Below are 22,139 nucleotides of genomic sequence, written 5' to 3' on the forward strand. Positions count from 1 at the left end.
CAAGTACTAGCAAACAGAACTAATGCTTACCACAAAGACTCAGCATCAGAAAAATAAAACTATAATAAATAACACAGAATAGAAGTGGCTCATCTACGTGTAATCAATAAACAATAATAGAGTCTAGATACGGACCTAAATGATACAAGAATTTCTGATGAAGGTACATTCAAATCAGTAGCAGAAAAGGTAGATTATTTTGTAAGTAGTAATGAGGCCACTGGGTAGCTGGGTGGAAAAAAAAGTCAGATCCATCTCTCACAACAAAAAGCTGTGAATCAAAGACTTCAATGTAAAACAAACAAAAAAACTAATAACCAACCATAAAAGTACTAAAAGAAACCTAGAAAGAATTTTTCTATATTCTCAGAGCAGAGAGGGCCTTTCTAAATAAGGTACAAAGCATTATTAAAATATTGATGTAAGGGCCAGCCCCATGCGCCACTTCAGTGGCCCAGGATTTTGCCAGTTCAAATCCTGGGGGCAGACATGGGACCACTCATCCAGCCACACTGAGGCGGCATCCCACACGCCACAAGTGGAACGGACACACAACTAAAAATATACAACTATGTACAGGGGGCTTTGGGAGGAAAAGGAAAAAATGAAATCTTTAAAAAAAATTGATGTAAACACATAGAAATAAAAAATTTCTACAAAGAATACATTTTCTACAGAAAACCACCAAAACAGAGTCAAAACACAAACCACTGGGGGAAACTTGGCAATTTTTATCACAAACAAGGGGCTAGTTGTCCAAATATTTGAACAAGTCCTGTGAGTCAATTTAAAAAAGCAACTTGAGGGCCTGGCCTGGTGGTGTAGTGGTTAAGTTTGCATTCTCCACTTCAGCAGCCCAGGGTTTGCTGGTTTGGATCCCAGATGCAGATCTACACACCACTTATCAAGCCATGCTGTGGTGGCATCCCATATATAAAATAGAGGAAGATGGGCATGGATATTAGCTCAGGGCCAATCTTCCTCAGCAAAAAGAGAAAGATTGGTGGTGGATGTTAGCTCAGGGCTAATCTTCCTAAAAAAAAAGTAAAATAAAAATGAAAAATAAAAAAGCAACTTGACAACCCAATTGAAAAATGGGCAAAGTATTTGAATAGAATTTTCACAGAAAATGAAATACAGATGTCTCTTAAGTCTATCAAAAGATGCTTAACGGGGCTGGTCCCGTGGCTGAGTGGTTAAGTTTGCATGCTCTGCTTTGGTGGCCCAGGGTTTTGCCAGTTCGGATCCTGGGTGCGGACCTAGCACCACTTATCAAGCTACGCTGAGGCAACATCCCATGTACCACAACTAGCAGGACCCGCAACTAAAATATACAACTATGCACTGGGGAGCTTTGGGGAGAAGAAGAAGAAGAAAAAAAAATGCTTAACCTCCCCCATAATAAAAGTAACGCAAATTAAAGCATGAAATGCCATATTTCATCTATTATATCGGCAATGAACAAAACAATTGGTAGTACTTCATGTTAGTCTTGATGTGGGGAAATACTCTTTCATAATGTTGACCAATATGTAAATTGTTACAACCTCTCTGGAGAACAATTTGACAAAACTTTATCACAATTACAAAGCACTTATCCTTTGATGCAGAAATTCTACTTCTAGGAAGATACACACATACATACTTAGGTATATACAAGATTGTTCATTGAAGTATATTTTTATAATGCAACATCTTGAAAACAACATAGATATCCATTAAAGGTTAAGTAAATTCTGATAAATCCAAACTTTGTAATACTATGAATCTTTAAATGAGTAAGCAGACTCTTTATATATTAATACCTAAGTTATCTAATACCTAATATCTAAGTTAAGTTATAAAAGAATCAAACATCATAACTTTGAAGTATATAAAAAGGGAGATAAAAGAGCATATGTACTTTTCTACATATGCAGAAAATATTTCTGGATGGACATACATTGGTAGCCCTGGGAGAGGGGCCTAGTGGCCAGGGATAGGATTATTAGGGGGACTTTTTACTCTACCATTTGTATTTTTTATATTGTACCAGGTGAATATACTACTTGTTTTTCTTAACTTAAATATAACAAAGGGAAAAAGACATAAGGGAACTGAAGAATGACAGAAACATATTATTTAAAATTCTCAAGTGGATGAAAGTGTTTACATGTAATAACAGATTTAAAAGACTGGAAATAGTCAGTCTGAAAAGAGAAAACCAAAGAGAAGTATAGAATAAAACAGTGTTCAACAAATTTCAGATTATTTAAGCTTTGAAATTGAGTTCTGATTTTATCTTGGATAAGCCTTTCTTTTGACCTTGTTGTTCCAATTCTTAGTTCCCAAATGAATTCAGTCCTCAAAAATGTAAATTTCATGAGAACAGGGTACTTTGTTTTATTCACTGCTGTATCCCTAGCACCTAGAACAACACTTGGCACATAGGAGGCATCCAATAAATACTTGTTGTTGTTGAATAAATGACATATTTGTTCCTATAATTAGTAATAACTTTTTCTATTATAGGTTTTATTTTGGCATCTTATAATTTTAGTTTGGAAATCTTTCCCAAAAATAATAGATTGGTAACCTCAAACACAAATGCTAAGGATGGCAGGCCAATTGTCTCCTTCCCTGACCTATTTCTGATATTTGCAATTTTTAAAAATGAGGACCAGGACCTGTTTCCTCCAGGTCACTCCAGCAGCAAAGTTGCCATGGTAACACCTCATACATAACTTGCCATCTCCCATTTTAAGTTTATACATCTTCTGGTGAACCCAAAAATATGAAAGAAATTCAGAATAACTGAAAGCATCTCTAAACTTTTGAAGTTGATGTTTTGGAGATCAACGATGATCCACAAAATACATCTTAGCATCTCTGCTAGAAGTCTAACTGGATGAAATGGATCATGTTATATGACATTTCTTATTTCCCAAAAGATGTATCTCCTTTTGCTATCTTAAATAGGCTTCTATCCCACAGACCTTCTATAGGAGAATCTTTTAGAACATCTGATCTGACAAATATGTATATACTTTTAGGGCAATGAGAGAGGATATTTGAAATCAGGACTAAACCAGAAAACTAGACATACAATAGTTACATCTACCTTGCACGCTGGATGAGCCTATAGGCAATGTACTTGCGAAATAGGTATCCCAGCCGAACTTTGTCCGTGTGAAGTGTTTCAATTATGAGATCCCTAGCTGTTGTGTGTAGCTCTGAAGGGAGTCCAGAAGCTTTTGTGGCCTGATTTAAGAGTATCAAGTTCTTCCTCTGAGCCTCCACATCAACAAAATACCTCTGCTCTTTGAGCTCTTGGGGAGAGGAAGAGGGCACCATCGTCTTGGGTTTCTTGGTACCTGAAACTGAAGTCAGCATCCAGGACTTGTCTATCGGAGGAAATCGGGATTTCTGGTCCCATTCAGTAGGTGAGATCTGTGATGTTTTGGGTAGTTGAGCAGTAAGAGAAGGTAGTGATGGTATAGGCTTCATGAGAGTGGGAAGAACCCCCTCATCAATGTAAGAAGTTTGTGATTTTGGTGTCCTATAATTGGTGAGATAAGACTGAAATGTTCTAAATTGTTCCATGGCACGAGGATCATGGCGTATCTGCATTTTTTCGGAAGTATCAGAGACCTCTGATATTTGGAGCTTCTTAATGGTGAAAGGGGCTTGCTTCATCTTGACATTTGGAGCACTGGGATGGGCCAATGCTGATTTAGATTTCAGAGAAGAAATAATTGCCAATCTTTCCTTACTTTTCTTAGAGACAGAAGAGGATGGATCTTTCTGGGGCTTTCCAGGGGTTGAGGGGACCCATAGTGTTGGGGGATGCCCAGGGGGAGGGGGGATCCATAGTGGAGAAGCTTGCCTAGGAAGAGTCCATGGTGCCAGATGCTGTCCAAGGGTATAAGGGGCTTGTAGATAGGGATATTGCTCATGGGTGGCAGGGGGCTGGAGTGCCTGGGGCTGCTCAGATTGGGTTAAGGGTCCAGATTCCAGGAGCTCCTCATGGGTGGAAGAGGCCTCGGGAACCATGGGCTTCCCAGGAGAGAGATCCGAGAGATTGGGAATCTGTGCAGAGGTAGGTGGGACTCCAGATATAAGTGGCTGCCTGGCAACAAAAGGGGCCTTCATTATCAGAGGTGACTGGGAAATCAGAGCGTCCCTAGATGTGAAGAACTCCCTGGAGCTAAGAAGGTCCTTTAATGCAAGGAGCTGCCCTGAACTGGGCTGGACCCCAGGTATTGAGAGCTTCCTAGGAGTGGGAGGGACCTCTGGTGTTAAGAACTGCACAGGGGTGGATTCATCCTTAGAAACCTGGATCTGTCTAGAAGAAGGAAAAGTCTGTGGTGCCAGGAGGTTCCCAGAGTCAGAAAGGATCCTCATTCCTTGGCGTTGGGTAAGGGCTTGGGTGGGAGGAAATTTTGATATCTGCAAAAGAGTTGAAGGGACCTCAAATATAGAGGACTTCTCAACAATGGGAGCAGATGATGCTGGGAACTGCCTAGGTCTTGATGTAATGGATTTCCCAGAGGGGAGAGAAGCCTTTGATTCTTGAAATGGTCTTAGAGTGGAAGGAACCAATGTCAGGGACTGCTTAGAAATGCAAAGAGCACTTGGTGTGACAGATTTATCAGTACTAGAAAAGATCCCAGCTTCCTGGGTATGTCCTGGAGGAGGACCAGTCCAGAGTTGCGAGGGCTGCTCATTAAGGAGAGGAGCTCTTGATTTTAGGTCCTGCTCAGACATGAGAGTTGTACCCATGGGCTGGGCCTGTCCTGGAGTGAAGGGGGCTCCCAAAGGTTGGACTTGCTCAGGAGTGAGGGGAGATCCTAAGGTATGGACTGTATCTGAGGTGAGAGGGACTCCTGATTCCCAGTACTGCTCTGGAGAGAGAGAAAACCCCAGTGCTTGAGCCCGTTCTAAGGTGATAGGGGCCCCCAAAGCCCAGGTCTCTTCAGGGGTAAGAGTGACAGCTGACACCCAGGCATTTTCTGGAGTGGTGGGGACTCCCAATTCCTGGGCTGCATCCAGAGTGGAAGGAGTGCCCAGTGTCTGAGCCTTCTCATGGGAGGGAGTAACCCCTAATGCTTGAATCTGCTTAAGAATATGAGTGTTTGATACTTCTTGAACTACTTCTGGAGTGATAGGGACCCCCAGTTTCCAGGCCTGTCCTGAAGTGAGAGGGGTCTTTACTGCCCGAGCCTGGTCAAGGCTAAGAGGGACCCTCAATGCTCGTGTCTGCTCAGGGGTGAGGGTAATATCTACTGCCTGGGCTTGTTCATGGGCACGTGTGATACCCAAAGTCCGACCTTTCTCAGGAGTGAGAGTAAACACCAGTGCCTCTGCCTGTTCTGGAATGAGAAGGTCCTGCAGTGACTGGGCCTGCTCAGGAGTGAGAGAGACCTCCAATGACTGAGCCTGTTCAGAAGTGAGAGGAGGTGCCAGTGCCTGAACTTGCTCAGGGGTGAGGGTGACTACCAATGCCTTGAACTGTTCAGAAGTAGGGGGCTTGCCCTGTGCCGGGGCCGGCTGAGGCGTGACACTGATCCCCAATGCCTGTGCCTGCTGAGGGGTGAGACTGATCCCCAGTGCCTGGGCCTGCTCAGGGGTGAGAGTGATTCCCAGTGCCTGGGCCTGCTCAGGGGTGAGAGTGATGCCCAGTGCCTGGGCCTGCTCAGGGGTGAGACTGATGCCCTGTGCTTGGGCCTGCTGAGGGGTGAGGCTGATCCCCAGTGTCTGAGCCTGCTGAGGGGTGAGACTGATGCCCTGTGCCTGGGCCTGCTGAGGGGTGAGACTGATCCCCAGTGCCTGTGCCTGCTGAGGGGTGAGACTGATGCCCTGTGCTTGGGCCTGCTGAGGGGTGAGACTGATCCCCAGTGCCTGTGCCTGCTGAGGGGTGAGACTGATGCCCTGTGCTTGGGCCTGCTGAGGGGTGAGGCTGATCCCCAGTGTCTGAGCCTGCTGAGGGGTGAGACTGATGCCCTGTGCCTGGGCCTGCTGAGGGGTGAGACTGATCCCCAGTGCCTGTGCCTGCTGAGGGGTGAGACTGATGCCCTGTGCTTGGGCCTGCTGAGGGGTGAGGCTGATCCCCAGTGTCTGAGCCTGCTGAGGGGTGAGACTGATGCCCTGTGTCTGGGCCTGCTGAGGGGTGAGACTGATGCCCCGTGTCTGGGCCTGCTGAGGGGTGAGACTGATGCCCTGTGTCTGGGCCTGCTGAGGGGTGAGACTGATCCCCAGTGTCTGAGCCTGCTCAGGGGTGAGACTGATGCCCTGTGTCTGGGCCTGCTCAGCGGCGAGACTGATGCCCTGTGTCTGGGCCTGCTGAGGGGTGAGACTGATGCCCTGTGCCTGGGCCTGCTGAGGCATGAGACTGATCCCTAGTGCCTGAGCCTGCTCATGGGTGAGACTGATCCCCAGTGCCCGGGCCTGCTGAGGGGTGAGACTGATCCCCAGTGTCTGGGCCTGCTCAGGGGTGAAACTGATCCCCAGTGTCTGGGCCTGCTCAGGGGTGAGAGTGATGCCTAGTGCCTGAGCCTGCTGAGGGGTGAGACTAATGCCCTCTGTCTGGGCCTGCTGAGGGGTGAGACTGATCCCCAGTGCCTGAGCCTGCTGAGGGGTGAGACTGATCCCCAGTGTCTGGGCCTGCTCAGGGGTGAGAGTGATGCCCAGTGCCTGAGCCTGCTGAGGGGTGAGACCAATGCCCTCTGTCTGGGCCTGTTGAGGGGTGAGACTGATCCCCAGTGCCTGAGCCTGCTGAGGGGTGAGACTGATCCCCAGTGTCTGGGCCTGCTCAGGGGTGAGAGTGATGCCCAGTGCCTGAGCCTGCTGAGGGCTGAGACTAATGCCCTGTGTCTTGGCCTGCTGAGGGGTGAGACTGATGCCCTGTGCCTGGGCCTGCTGAGGCATGAGACTGATCCCTAGTGCCTGAGCCTGCTCATGGGTGAGACTGATCCCCAGTGCCCGGGCCTGCTGAGGGGTGAGACTGATCCCCAGTGTCTGGGCCTGCTCAGGGGTGAAACTGATCCCCAGTGTCTGGGCCTGCTCAGGGGTGAGAGTGATGCCTAGTGCCTGAGCCTGCTGAGGGGTGAGAGTGATCCCCAGTGTCTTGGCCTGCTGAGGGGTGAGACTGATCCCCAGTGCCTGAGCCTGCTGAGGGGTGAGACTGATCCCCAGTGTCTGGGCCTGCTCAGGGGTGAGAGTGATGCCTAGTGCCTGAGCCTGCTGAGGGGTGAGACCAATGCCCTCTGTCTGGGCCTGCTGAGGGGTGAGACTGATCCCCAGTGCCTGAGCCTGCTGAGGGGTGAGACTGATCCCCAGTGTCTGGGCCTGCTCAGGGGTGAGAGTGATGCCCAGTGCCTGAGCCTGCTGAGGGGTGAGACCAATGCCCTCTGTCTGGGCCTGCTGAGGGGTGAGACTGATCCCCAGTGCCTGAGCCTGCTGAGGGGTGAGACTGATCCCCAGTGTCAGGGCCTGCTCAGGGGTGAGAGTGATGCCTAGTGCCTGAGCCTGCTGAGGGGTGAGACCAATGCCCTCTGTCTGGGCCTGCTGAGGGGTGAGACTGATCCCCAGTGCCTGAGCCTGCTGAGGGGTGAGACTGATCCCCAGTGTCTGGGCCTGCTCAGGGGTGAGAGTGATGCCCAGTGCCTGAGCCTGCTGAGGGGTGAGACTAATGCCCTCTGTCTTGGCCTGCTGAGGGGTGAGACTGATCCCCAGTGCCTGAGCCTGCTCAGGGCTGAGACTGATGCCCTCTGTCTGGGCCTGCTGAGGGGTGAGAGTGATCCCCAGTGTCTGGGCCTGCTGAGGGGTGAGAGTGATGCCCAGTGCCTGAGCCTGCTGAGGGGTGAGAGTGATGCCCAGTGCCTGAGCCTGCTGAGGGGTGAGAGTGATGCCCTGTGTCTCGGCCTGCTGAGGGCTGAGACTGATGCCCTGCGTCTTGGCCTGCTGAGGGGTGAGACTGATCCCCAGTGCCTGGGCCTTCTGAGGAGTGAGACTGATGCCCTGTGTCTGGGCTTGCTGAGGGGTGAGACTGATGCCCTGTGTCTGGGCCTGCTGAGGGCTGAGACTGATGCCCTTTGTCTTGGCCTGCTGAGGGGTGAGACTGATGCCCTGTGCCTGGGCCTCCTGAGGCATGAGACTGATCCCTAGTGCCTGAGCCTGCTCAGGGGTGAGACTGAGCCCCAGTGCCTGAGCCTGCTGAGGGGTGAGACTGATGCCCTGTGTCTGGGCCTGCTGAGGGCTGAGACTGATGCCCTGTGTCTGGGCCTGCTGAGGGGTGAGACTGATGCCCTTTGTCTTGGCCTGCTGAGGGGTGAGACTGATGCCCTGTGCCTGGGCCTGCTGAGGCATGAGACTGATCCCTAGTGCCTGAGCCTGCTCAGGGGTGAGACTGAGCCCCAGTGCCTGAGCCTGCTGAGGGGTGAGACTGATGCCCTGTGTCTGGGCCTGCTGAGGGCTGAGACTGATGCCCTGTGTCTGGGCCTGCTGAGGGGTGACACTTATCCCCAGTGCCTGGGCCTGCTGAGTGGTAAGAGTGATAGACTTTTTGGGAGACTGTCCAGAAATAGGAAAGGCTCCAGGTGAGGAAGATTGTGTGGAGCGGGGTGGAGTGATTGGTGTGGGGTGCTTTCCATCAGCAAGAATATCTAATGTCATTAGATTCCTATGGAACTCTTCTCTTTGATATAACTGAGATGTGTCTTTCTGTATGCTCTTCCACTTGGGAGACGTCTCTGAAGTTTGGCTGAACATCTTTTCTAGTTCTTCAGAGCTTTTCTCCTTAATCTTCATCTGATCCTTTGCTTTTTTCTGCTCCTGCCTTTCATGGTCCTTTATCTTTCTCCTTGGCTTCTGCTCCCCCTGCTCTTTCTCTGAACTGCCTTCCAGCTCCAGATGTCTCACTTTCTTCTGAACCTGCCTCGTCTGCTGTTCCTTGTCCTTCTCCAAGGGTACCCCTTGCTCTTTCATTTTTTGCTTCCGTGCTTCCAGCTGCTGCTGCTTTGGCTTCTGATGCTCTTCTTCCTCCTCTTCCCTTTGCTTTTGCTTCTTGTCTTGCTTAATCCGCTTTTGCATCCTCTGTTCTCGCTGTTCCTTCCACACCTCTACTTCCTGCCACTGTTTCTGCTCCTGTTGCCCTTGCTTTCCCTCCTTCTTCTGGAGCCATGCCTCTTCCTTCTCCAAATCCTTATTTATCATTTCATGGCTCTTCTTCCAGAGATTCCTTTCTTCCAACTGGTTTTTGAGACTCATACCAAAAATTTTTTCTTGATCATCTTGCAAATATTCCTCCTGCCTTTGTTCTTCCTTCTCCTTGTGATCTCTCTCTCCTATTGAGTCTACTGGAACATCTCTTTCGGTTTCTATTTCAGTTAAGATCATTTGTATTAAATTGCCAATTACTGGGTCCATGCTCTTATCTGAGAGTAATGTGCTAATTTCAGACTTTTCACTAGTTGGCTTCTGAAAATGCAGTCCTGGCATAAATGAGGCTACCTTTCTTTGTTTCAGAGGTTTCTCTCCAACTTGTTCTGCATTTTTTATATCTTTGTATTTTCTCAAGATTTTTGTCACAGTTTCAGCCACATTTTGGAAATATTCCTCCATTTTTGCCTTTATGATTCCTAATTTTTCAACTTCTGCTCTTTTTAATAATGACTCCTTTTTTGGCACAGTCTTTTTATCCAAAGGCTTTCCTATGTTATCAATTTTCTCTTTTAGGAAAGCCATTATGGCTTTCTGAAATTCTTCTAGGTTACCCTGTTCACTTTTGCCATCTAGACTTCCTAAAGCGCTGGTAGATTCTGAAGTCTCTTTAGTTGTCCTAGATCGTGATTTAACAAGTTCCTGAGACTTGACTTTCTTGTTGACTAACACATCCTTCTCTTCAATTATTCCTTCTTTGCTTGTGGTGGTTCCTAAAGATATTGGATGTTTCTTTCCTGTTGTTTTCACTTTCTCAGAGGAATAACCAAGTTGGGTCAACCTGGATGGCTCTGCTTGACTACTCTTCTCACGTTTGCTCTTTTTGTCCTTTGACTCAGTGGTAGGTTCCTCTTTAGTCTCCGAAGAAATTTGGCTTTTGTCAAGTGAGCGTTCAGGTTTGACCTTCTTGGGTTGATCCCACATACTACTTGTTCCACTTTTGCCACCTTTGATATTTGTGTTAGTAGAAGGGTAGTCATCAGGGACACGTTGCCTTTTTGATTCAATGGGTGACTTTGATTTGGCTTCAAAAGAGGATTTTCCTTCTTTCTTCTTCTTTTCCAGTGCTTGCAGTTCAGAGTGGTGATCAAGTTTGGTCTCCAAGTCTTTGTATTTACCTTTATCATCACTCAGATTTGATCCAGAGGTCTCATGCATGGATGAGCCTCTTGTGCGCTTTCTTTTCTGTGATTGATACAGGTCAGTCCCATCTTTCTGATAGACATCACCTTTCTTCAGTGATATCTTATCTTCAGTAACATCTTCAGGAGACTTTTTCTTTTTTTTTCCAGGTAAATGCTGTTGCTGTTCAGTTAAATCTGAAGTCATCTCAACTTGGCCTGTATGTGAAATAGTTGAGTCCCACTTGATCGCTGAGGCTTTTGTCCCTGTTCTTTGGACATCATCTACAACATTTTCAAATTCTTTGGCCAAAATATTGTCCATTCTGTCTTCTACATCAACTTTGCTAATGACTGTAGATGATTGTGGAGAAGGCTCCGGTAACACTTTCAAGGTTGATGTGGGTAATGCTGTATATACTTGCTGTTCTACCACACCTTTAGATCGAATAAATTGTTCATATTGTTGTTCTGTTTCTTGAAGTTGCTGCTGAAGTATTTCATTTTTTTCACTGAGGTCTTGTATTATCTTCAGGGAGAGCTCCTTTTGTCTTTCACTTAGCTCACTTGTATACATATTGGCAGTTTGAAAGTTAAAAAATTTTACTTCCTCATTTACTCTACTCAAAGCTGTAGAAAGGTTTGCTATTGTTGATGATATATATTTAATAGCATTGTTTTCCAATTTGTTGAACATTGCAGTGCCTATGAGTTCCTGTAGCATATCTTGGATTTCTGAAACCTTGATATTTGTTGCAAATTCATCGCTAATCATCTGATCTGGTCTTAAAGCATGGGCTGTTGCAGGTCGCTTTATAACTCTGTCTTTCCAAGATTTCCATAGAATACTTCTAGATGCTAGAAGAAAAAAATATATAAAATAATGGATTGCATTTCTTCTTTTGTGTTGTGCTCTATCTATGCTTAAGCCTAAGGAATTTAGCCTAAATTAACAGATAGCTATAGGATAAAGATTCATTGGAAAACCTTGGCTCCAAAATAAATAGTATGATTTTTAAAAGAATGACTCTTTTCCTACAATCACTGGAACGTCTGTTTCCAGGGTTTAGGAGTAGAACTCAGCAGTGACCTCGATTTACCTTCAGTTACAAGTTTGGGATTAGACATAATGTAAACCAAAACTTTCCATTGGCTTTGATTATGCTTGGTGTTTTCTATTTTCTTTCTTGGGTTCCTGTCTTTCATTTCTCCCTCTCTTTTTTTTTTTTTAAGATTGGCACCTGAGCTAACATTGTTGCCAATCTTCTCTCTCTCTCCTTTTCCTTCTTCTCCCCAAAACCCCCCAGTACATATTTGTATCTTCTAGTTGTAGGTTCTTCTGGTTGTGCTATGTGGGATGACACCTCAGCATGGCTTGATGAATGGTGCTAGATTCACGCCCAGGATCTGAACCAGTGAAACCTTGGGCTGCCAAAGCGGAGCGCACAACCACTCGGCCATGAGGCCAGCCCCGCTTTTCTCCCTCTTCTGAATCAAAGCTAACCTTGGTTCTTTCAAAAGGGTCACAAAAGAACATACAAAAGTCAAATACTTGAAGGGACTTCTAGAATGGCTGAATGAGAAACTCAGCAAATTTTTTCCCAGAAAAGCAATGATAAAACTTGACAAAACTGTTGAAACCAATCATGTTAAGACTTTGGAAATTGACCAGAGGCACACAACAAATAGAGAAGCACTTATTCAAGAAAAATTACTGAACTTCAGTAAAAACAGTGGAAGTCTGTGATGTTTTAGCCTGGAGCTGCTTCCACCTGCAACTCCCCAGCCTCATGGCCTGGTGGTTCCACCAGAGTGAGGCAGGCTGTGAGGACTGACAGCCCAACTGCCTGAGGGGACTGATTGGATCTGGAACAAAGTGTGGAAAAATCCATACCTAAGGGCATTGTCTAAAACAATACTTCCTTGGACCAGCCCAGTGACAGGTAGTGGTTAAGTTTTCATGCTCGGCTTCCGGGGCGGCCCAGGATTCACAGGTTGGGATCCTGGGCACAGACCTAGCACTGCTCATCAAGCCACACTGTGCCGGCATCCCACATAAAGTAGAGGAAGATTGGCACAGATGTTAGCTTAGCAACAATCTTCCTCAAGCAAAAAGAGGATTGGCAACAGATGTTAGCTCAGAGCCAATCTTCCTCACAAAAAAATAAATAAATAAAAAGAGATAAAATATTTCCTTAACTCATACACAAATCCATTAGCAAAGAGTAGAAGCCTTACTGCATCAATCTGGATCAATTAATGATTGGCTAAGCATTGACTGACCATTAAGCTATGTTGACCCAAAGGTGATCCCTAGAAATTCATACTTAAAAATAAAAAAATGAAAAAAGAAAAAAAATAACTGGTCAGTGATAACAGTGGCTGCACACTGTGGGGGAGACAGACTTCACTGAATTAGTCCAGGCAAGTCTCTAAAAAACAAACCAAAAAACAACAAAAACAAACCCTGGAGGTTGTGGGGAGAATCAGAATCCAGAATTGCTACAATATGTTATCTAAAATGTCCAGTTTTCAACATAAAAGAAGCATGCAAAGAAACAGGAAAGTATGATCCATAAACAGGAGAAAAAAGCAGTCAATAGAAATTGTCTCAGGAATCAGGGTTGAGGGAAGCCAGAGATTGGACTTATCAGAGAAAAGACTTCAAAAGAAGCAATTATAGACATGTTCAAAGAACTAAAGGGAACCATATTTTAAAATAAAAAGAAAGTATGATGACAATTACTCATCAAATAGAACATAGCAATAAAGAGGTGGAAATTAGAAAAACCAAGTAGAAAATTTGGAGTTGAAAAGTACAATAACTCAAATGAAAAATTCACCAAAAAGGCCCAACAGCAGATTTGAACTGAAAAAAGAAAATAACTAGCAAACCTGACACTAGGTTAGTAGAGATTGTCTAATCTGAAGAACAGGGAGGAGAAAGAATAAAGAAAAATAAACAAAGCCTCAGAGAGTTATGGGATACCAACAAACATACCAATGTACAAGAAATAGAAGTCCCGGAAGAAGACAAGAGAAAGGGGGCATTAAAAATATTCAAAGATGGGGCCGGCCCTGTGGCCGAGTGGTTAAGTTCATGCACTCCGCTTCAGCGGCCCAGGGTTTCACCAGTTTGAATCCTGCGTGGACATGGCACGGCTTATCAAGCCACGCTGAGGCAGCATCCCACATGCCACAGCTAGAAGGACCCACAACGAAGAATATACAACTATGTACTGGGGGCTTTGGGGAGAAAAAGGAAAAAAAATAAAATCTTTAAAAAAAAAAAGAAAAAGAAAAAACCTCATTGGCGGGGGTATGTCAAAGTGGCACAGGAACCAACTGAAAGAGGTCCTGATGGCCAAAGCCAGAACAACTTGAGCAAGAAAATAAAGTGGTATTGGATTGTAACCCAAAGTGTAAAATAAATATCCATGTGTTCATTTTGATATAAATAAATAGTTATAAAAATTAATAAATGGGGAAGAAGAGACAAACTCTTGTGCATAGGAACTTCAAATAATTTATATAGAGAGATACTCCATCCTAAAGGAAGGGTAGCATAACTCCCCATTCCTGAAGTGTGGGTTGCATATATAGACTTCCTTTTGAAGAGTACAGTATGGAAGATGAGGAAAAAGAGTAACTTTGCAATGGAGAAACCTGACAAGCACTACTTTAGCCAAGTGATCAAGGTCAACATCGAGTTATAAATCATTTGATGATATGTACCCTTGAAATTATATGATGACAACAGTATGTTACCTCTGTGACCTTTCTCCCAAAAATCTATAAACCCAGCATAAACATAAGAAAAACATCAGACGAATTCCAATAGAGGGGCATCTTACAATGTAAATGACTGGTACTCCTCAAAACTGTCAGGAACATCGAATACAAGGAAAAGTCTGAGAAACTGTCACAGACAAGAAGGCCTAAGGAGATATGACAACTAAATGTAATATGGTACCCAGGATGGGATCCTGAAACAGAAAAAGGACAGGGTAAAAACAAGGAATTATGAATAAACTATGGACGTGAGTTAATAATGTATTAATTTTGGTTTGTTAATTATAGCAAATGTATCATAATAATATCTTAATAATAAGGGAAACTATGGGCAGATATATGGAACTCTGTATTATTTTTTCAATTTTTCTCTAAATCTAAAACTACCTTAAAAAAATAGTCTTAGAAAATGAAGGTGAAATAAAGACATTCCCAGATAACCAAAGACTACAAGAATTTGTTGCTAGTAGACCTGCCTTACAAGAAATACTAAAGAGGGGCCAGTCTGGTGGTGTAGTGGTTAAGTTGGCACTCTCCACTTCAGTGGCCCAGGGTTCACGGGTTCAGATCCTGGGAGCAGACCTTGCACTGCTCATCAAGCCATGCTGTGGTGGCATCCCACATAAAATAGAGGAAAGATTGGCACAGATGTTAGCTCAGCAACAATCTTCCCTAGAAAAAGAGGAACATTGGCAACAGATGTTAGCTCAGGGCCAATCTTCCTCACACACACACACACACAAAATAAATACTATAGAAGTCCTTCAGGTTGGAAGGAAATAACACCAGAGGATAACTCAAATTCACATGAAGAAATAAAAAACACCAGTATATGTAGGTAAATAAGAAAGACAGTAAAAACATATTTTTCCTTTTCCTCTCTTACCTGATTAAAAAGACAGTCATATAAAACAATAATTATAAAACTATATTGCTCGCTTATAACACATATAATATTTATGACAAAACACAAAAGAGGGCAAGAGAATGGAGCTATTGGAGCAAAGATTCTATATTTTTCTGGAATTAAATTACTACTAGTCTGAAGCAGACTGTAATAATTTAAGACGTATACTGCAATTGTTAGGGCAACCACTAAGAAAATTACTCTGAAAAAATGGGATTAAAATGGTACACTAGAAAATTTTTATTTAACTCAGAAGCCAGTAAAAGAAGAAGAGAGCAAAAGAGATATGAGACATATAGAAAATGAGCAGCAAAATGGCAAGTATAAATCCAACCATATCAATAATTACATTAAATATGAATGAATTAAACATTCCAATCAAAAGTCAGATATTGCCAGATTGTATTTTTAAAAAAAACCCACAAGATCCAAGTGAAAACCACATATCCTAGATTCAAGTTTTCAAATAGTAACCACAGGGGAGCTGGAAAGAATATACTAATATCTGACAAAATAGACTTTAAGACAAAAAATGCTTCTAGAGACAAGGGACATTTTATAATGATAAAAGAATCAGTTCATCAGGAAGCTATGACAATTATAAACATATATGCATCTCACAACAGAGCCTTAAAATAAAGCAAAAACTGACAGAATTAAAGAGAGAAATAGACAACTCAACAATAATAGTTGGGGAGTTCAATATCCCATTCTCAATAAGCGATAGAACAACTAGACAGAAAATCAGTAAGGATATATAGAGAGAAGGCTAGAACAACAGTATAAACCAACTATGAAACACCACACAACAACAGCAGAATATATATTCTTTTCAAGCACACATGGAACATTCTCCAGGATAGACCACATGATGTGATAAAAAAAAGTCCCAATAAATTTAAAAGGATTGAAATAATACAAAGTGTATTCTCCAACATACTTTGCTATAAGATAGAGATAGACTGATAGATTATATATAATCTCCTACCGGTTCTGCTTCTCTGGTTGAACCATGATTGATACATGTTCTTAAAACAACACTAAAACCATAATCCATAAGAGAAAAAATAGATAAATTGGTTAGACTTCATCAAAATTAAACTTTTGGGCTCCAAAGACACCATTAAGAAAATGAAAACACAAGCCGCAGACTGGGAGAAAGTATTTGCAAATCACTTTTCTGATAATGGACATGAATCCAGAAAATATAAAGAACTCTTAAAACTCAATTATAAAAATAAGTAAGTATTTGAATCAATATTTCATCAAAGAAGATATAGGAATGGCTAATAAGCACATGAAAAAATGCTCAACGTCGTTAGTCATTAGGGAAATGGAAACTAAGACCACAATGATATACCACTTCACCCCTATTAGAAAGGCTATAATAAAGACAGACCAACAACAAGTGTTATTGAGGATGTGGAGAAACTGGAACCCTGATACGCTGTTGATGAGAATTTAAAATGGTGCTATCACTTGGAAAATAAATTAACAATTTCTTAAAAAGTTAAACATATATTTACCAGCAATAGAGAAATAAATGACCTAGCAATTCTACTCTTAGGTATCTACCTAAAAGAAATGAAAATGTACATCCACACAGACTCATACATGTGTGTTCATAGCAGCCAAAAAGTGGCTTCATAAAAGCCAAAAAGTGAAAACAATCCAAATGTCTGTGAACTGGTGAGTGAGTAAATAAAATGTGGTATATGCAAACAATGGTATACAATTTGAGATAGAAAGGAAGAAACTACTGATGCATCCTATAACATGGCTGAACCTCAAAAGCATTATGCTAAATGAAAGAAACCAGACATAAAAGACCACATATAATTCCATTTTATGAAATATCCAGAAAAGGCAGATTTATTGAGACAGAAAATAAATTAGTGGTTGTCGGGGGCTAGGAGTGGGAATGAGGATTGCTTGCAAATGGGCATGAGGGATCTTTTGGGGATCATGGAAATATTCTAAAATTGAATTGTGATGATAGTTGCACAACTCTAAATTTACTAAAAGTCATCGAATTGTACACTTAACATGGGTAAATTCTATGGCATGTAAATTATACCTTAATAACTATGGTTAAATCTATTTCCAATGTTGTAAAGCACTCTTACTTAGTTTTCTCTTTTGTTTCTTCTTTTCTTCCATCAAAGATGAACTAATTCTAGTCAGTGTCTTGACGTTATTCTCAATGGCTTTGAATGTTTCTGGTAAAATCTGTATTTGTGCTATCCAGTGGTGGTGTTCATCAATATCAATTTCAGTCATCTCAGACAAAATGGCATCTTGAAGAGAGTAAAAAAATTACTCTGTGCAGAAAAATAAATAATTATAACTATATAGGTTTATAATATTGGCTAAGTACACAGTGTTGTAGCCTTTGGAATATAGGTATCTCTCGCTTATTGCTGTTCTGAGACTTGTCTTTATGAAGAAATGAAAAAGGAAGAGACTTGAAATAGAAAGCTGAACAGTAAATCCTGGACATTAAATATGAATCAGATTAAAAGGTCACTATTTGGTTTAGTTCCCTGATTCCAGGGAAGTAGGTCTCTAAAATGTGAACATGTATTTTAATATTGGGGATCTAAACCCCAGTTAACTCCTTTGGTAAGTTATCTGGTATTTTATAACCCATGTTACATGAGATTTCTTGCAACTAAATGAAATTCCTCTTTTTTTGTATGTTCTTAGCATGTTCATTCTTTCTTTCAACCTGTGTCTCCTCTGTCAAGTACTATTCTAGATGCTGAATAAACAAATTCCCTGACTTCATACTGCTTTCATTCTAGTGAAAGCAGACAGACAAAAAATAAAAATAAAAGCTTTATTATATAGTATGTCAGGTGGTAAGAAATGAATGCTATAGACAAAAATAAAGAAGAGTAAAGAGTGCCAGGATAGTGCCAGGGGGTAGAGAATGAGCCATGTGGCTACCTGGTAGAAAATGTACTAAGCAAGGGAATAGTTAGCATAAAGGCAGTGGGCAGGAGCATGCTGGCATGCTTGAAGAAAATCAAGGAGCCCAGAATAGCTGGTATTAAGTGAGCAAGCCTATATTTTTCTTATTTTATTCCTACTGGAACAGAGGACAGCTGTTCTCTGAATAACCTCCTTAGTCTTCTTTTGTCTGATTAATCCTTCAAAATTTACTTATAGATTCTGTTCTCTAACTTTTTCATTAACTTTGCGGTTTTCCTTTGAACCACTTCTGGAAACTTACTCCATTCTTGCAGCCAGGCCAAGATGTAGACAAGAATCTTTTCTCTCTTTTCAGCAGCCTTTGCATAAGTAGCTATTTTCTCCAGCAAATTCATTCTCCGTTTCTTATGTTCTACAAATGAGATTTTCCTTCCAGAGTGCACACGCTCATCAACAGTGTAGCGATTTATTACCTTCTGTACATTGAGCATTATGTCACCCAGCTGTATATTAATGTCCTGTAAGAATAAGAAGGGGGAATATATTAATAAATTCTCAGTTTGACAATAAGCTTGGTCACTTTTCTTCCCAAAATGTCATGACAGTTCCTATAAAGCTGTCCCATCAAAGTCCTGGTAATTCTAGCTTTACTGTGGGTCTCAGATTTTCATTTTTCAATATTTTTTTCTACCTTCATCATCCTAGCATTGTTATGATGTAATGAAAAGAACATTGGGTTTGAAACCATATCTGGATCTCAACTCTAGCCTTTTGGTTAAAATGATTTTTAGTAAATCACTTAACAATTCTGAGCTTCCCCCCCGCCTCATCTTTAAAATGGTGGAGATACTAAATTCACAGTTGATGTGAGGTGTATAATGTATGTGAAAATGCTTTATAAACTATGGCTGCTATAAACAAACAAACAACTAAAACAAAGTTGCTTGTTTTTTCTTTATTTACCTAGTCCTCACACCTGGAAATCAGCTATCACAATATTCTTCAACATTACTTTTATTTCATTATCTCCCCTCCTTAACAGTCTATCAGCAAATTTCTTTTGTTCATCATTTTATCCCTATATTTCTCAATGGGGGTAATTACTTGCCACATATGTGACGTTTGGAAATCTGTGGAAGCATTTTTGGTTGTTACAATGAAATACACCAAATTAACAGGATGCTAGAAGAAAAACCCACATGATCATCTCAATTGATGCAGAAAAAACATCTGACAAAATTCAACACCCTTTCATGATAAAAACATGCAAAAAATTAGGAATAGAAGGGGACTTCTTTAATATGACGAAGGCCGTATTTGAAAAGTCTAGAGGTAACATCATACTCAATAGTGAAAGACTGAAAACTTTTACTCTAAGATCAAGAACAAGGCAAGGATGCCCACTTTCACCACTTCTATTCAACATATTACTGGAAGTTCCAGCCAGAGCAATTAGGCAAGAAAAAGAAATAAAATACATCCAGGACCTTGAGGGAATTATGTTAAGTAAAATAAGCCAGATAGAGAAGGACAATCTCTGTATGACTCCACTCATATGAAGAATTTAAAAATGCAGACAAAGAGAACAGATTAGTGGCTATGGGGGAAAAGGTGGGGTGGGGGGTGGGCACAAAGGGTAAAGGGATACACCTACAACATGACTGACAAATAATAATGTACAACTGAAATTTCACAAGACTGTAACCTATCATTAACTCAATAAAAATTTTTTTAAAAAAACAAATAAAATACATCCAAATTGGAAAGGAGGAAGTAAAATTATATGTTTGCAGATGATATGATCTTATGTGTAGAAAGTCCTAAAGATTCCACACATAAAAAAACTGTTAAAACTACTAAATGAATTCAGCAAAGCTGCAGGATACTAAAATCAATTGTGCTGCTATACACTAACAATGAACAATCTGAAAGGCAATTAAGAAAACAATTCCACTTACAATAGCATCAAAAGAATAAAATAATAGGAATAAACTTAACCAAAGAGGTGAAAGACTTGTGGGCTTGTAATTTTCACTATAAAATGTTACTGAAAGAAATTAAAGAAGACATAAATAAATGGAAAGACATTCCATGTTCATGGGTTGGAAGACTTAATATTTTAAAGACATCAATACCACCGAAACCGATATACAGATTCAATGCAATCTCTATCAAAATCCTAACGGTATTTTTGGCAGAAATGAAAAAATCCATCCTAAAAGTCATATGGAATCTCAAGGCACCCTGAACAACCAAAACAATCTTGAGAAAGAAGAATAAAGTTGGAGAGCTCACACTTCTCATTTTCAAATCTTACTACAAACCTACAGTAATTAAAACTGCATACTGGCATAAAGGCAGACATATAGACCTATGGAATAGAATAGAGAGTCCAGAAGTAAACTTTTGCACATATGGTCAATTTTTTATAAGAGTGCCAGGACCGTTCAATGGAGAGAGGACAGTCTTTCAACAAATGCTTTTGGGAAAACTGAGTATCCACATGCAAAAGAATGATGTTGGACCCTTACCTTACACCAGACACAAAAATTAACTCAAAGTGGATCAAAAGCCTAAACATGAGACCTAAAGCTATAAGACAGAAGAAAATGTAGGAGGAAAAGCTTAATGATATTGGATTTGGAAATGGCTTTTAGGATCTGACACCAAAACCACAGACGACAAAAGAAAAAAATAGATAAATTGGACTAAATCAAAATTTAAAACTTTTGTGCATCAGAGGACACAATCACAGAGTGAAAAGGCAACCTATGGAATGGAAGAAAATATTTGCAAATCATATACCTGATAAAGAGTTACTATCCACAATATATAAAGAACTCCTACAACTCAACATAAAAAATAATAATAATAACCCAATTCAAAAAAGGGGAAAGGACTTGAATAGACATTCAAAAAAGATATACAAATGGCCAATAAGCATATGAAAAGAAGCTCAACATCACTAATCTTTAGGGAAAGGCAAATCAAAACCACAATGAGATACCACTCCACACTCATTAGGATGGCTACTTTTTTTAAATTAAAGATTGGCACCTGAGGGGTTGGCCTGTGGCGTAGTGGTTAAGTTCGGTTGCTCTGCTTCGGCGGCCCAGGGTTTCACCAGTTTGGATCCTGGGCGCGGACATGGCACCACTCATCAGGCCACGTTGAGTCGGCGTCCTACACAGCATAACCAGAGGCACTCACAACTAGAATCTACAACTATGTACTGGAGGGCTTTGGGGAGAAGATTAAAAAAAAGAAAAGAAACAGTTGTTAGCTCAGGAGCCAATTTAAAAAAAAAAAAAAGATTTGCACTTGAGCTAACAACTGTTGCCAATCTTCTTCAAGTGTACCACATTATAATTCAACATCTGTGTACACTACACAGTAATCACTACCAAAAGTCTAGTTACCATCTATTACTATACAATTGACCCCTTTCACCCATTTCACTCATCCCCCATGTGGGGCATGTGGGATACCACCTCAGTATGGCCTGATGAGTGGTGCCATGTCCGTGCCCAGGATCCAACCTGGTGAAACCCTGGGCCGCTGAAGCAGATTGTGCAAACTTAACCACTCAGCCACGGGGCCGGCCCACCAGGATGGCTACTATTTAAAAAAAAGAAAAAGAAAAGAAATATTGGTGAGGATATGGAAAATTGGAACTCTTGTGCACTGGTGGTGGGAATATAAAATGGTGCAGCAATTGTGGCAAACAGTATGGCAATTCCTCAAAAAATTAAAAATGAGTTACCATATGATCCAGCAATTCTACTTCTGGGTACATACCCAAAAGAACTGAAAGCGGGGTCTGGGAGAGATTTATACACCTATGTTCATAGCAGCATTATTCACAATAGCCAAGAGGTGGAAGCAACCCAAGTGTCCACTGACAAGATGAATGGATAAACAAAATGTGGTATATACATACAATGAAACATTATTGAGCCTTAAAAAGAAAAGAAATCCTGACACATGCTACATGGATGAAACTTAAGACGTTATGCTAAGTGAAATAAGCCAGTCATAAAAAGACAAATACTGTATGATTCCATTTATATGAGATATCTAGAAACAAAGATTCATAGAAACAAAGTAGAATGGTGGTTTCCAGAGGCTGGGGGGGTGAGAGAAATGGAGTGTTGTTTAATGGGTGTAGAGTTTGTTTTGCAAGATGA

The 22,139-nt window shown here is 41.8% G+C and overlaps 1 protein-coding gene and 1 long non-coding RNA gene across 2 annotated transcripts in view; one reads left to right on the top strand and one right to left on the bottom strand.

Moving 5' to 3' along the window:
- Window positions 1–22,139, top strand: part of LOC139041515 (uncharacterized) — a 103,683-nt gene that overhangs the window by 48,437 nt on the left and 33,107 nt on the right. The window lies entirely within an intron of this gene.
- The window catches only part of FAM186A (family with sequence similarity 186 member A), a 63,020-nt gene that overhangs the window by 10,199 nt on the left and 30,682 nt on the right, over window positions 1–22,139 (bottom strand). The window contains exons 2-9 of the mRNA XM_070495117.1: window positions 18,254–18,470; window positions 17,145–17,315; window positions 8,479–11,177; window positions 6,499–7,902; window positions 5,809–6,066; window positions 4,797–5,016; window positions 4,217–4,568; window positions 3,101–4,108 (exon numbers count right to left, since the gene is read on the bottom strand). Coding sequence (XP_070351218.1) covers window positions 3,101–4,108; window positions 4,217–4,568; window positions 4,797–5,016; window positions 5,809–6,066; window positions 6,499–7,902; window positions 8,479–11,177; window positions 17,145–17,315; window positions 18,254–18,470 — 6,329 coding nt within the window. The remainder of the gene's footprint in view (window positions 1–3,100; window positions 4,109–4,216; window positions 4,569–4,796; window positions 5,017–5,808; window positions 6,067–6,498; window positions 7,903–8,478; window positions 11,178–17,144; window positions 17,316–18,253; window positions 18,471–22,139) is intronic.

This window comes from Equus asinus, chromosome 22, assembly GCF_041296235.1.
Source record: "Equus asinus isolate D_3611 breed Donkey chromosome 22, EquAss-T2T_v2, whole genome shotgun sequence".
NCBI lineage: Eukaryota > Metazoa > Chordata > Mammalia > Perissodactyla > Equidae > Equus > Equus asinus.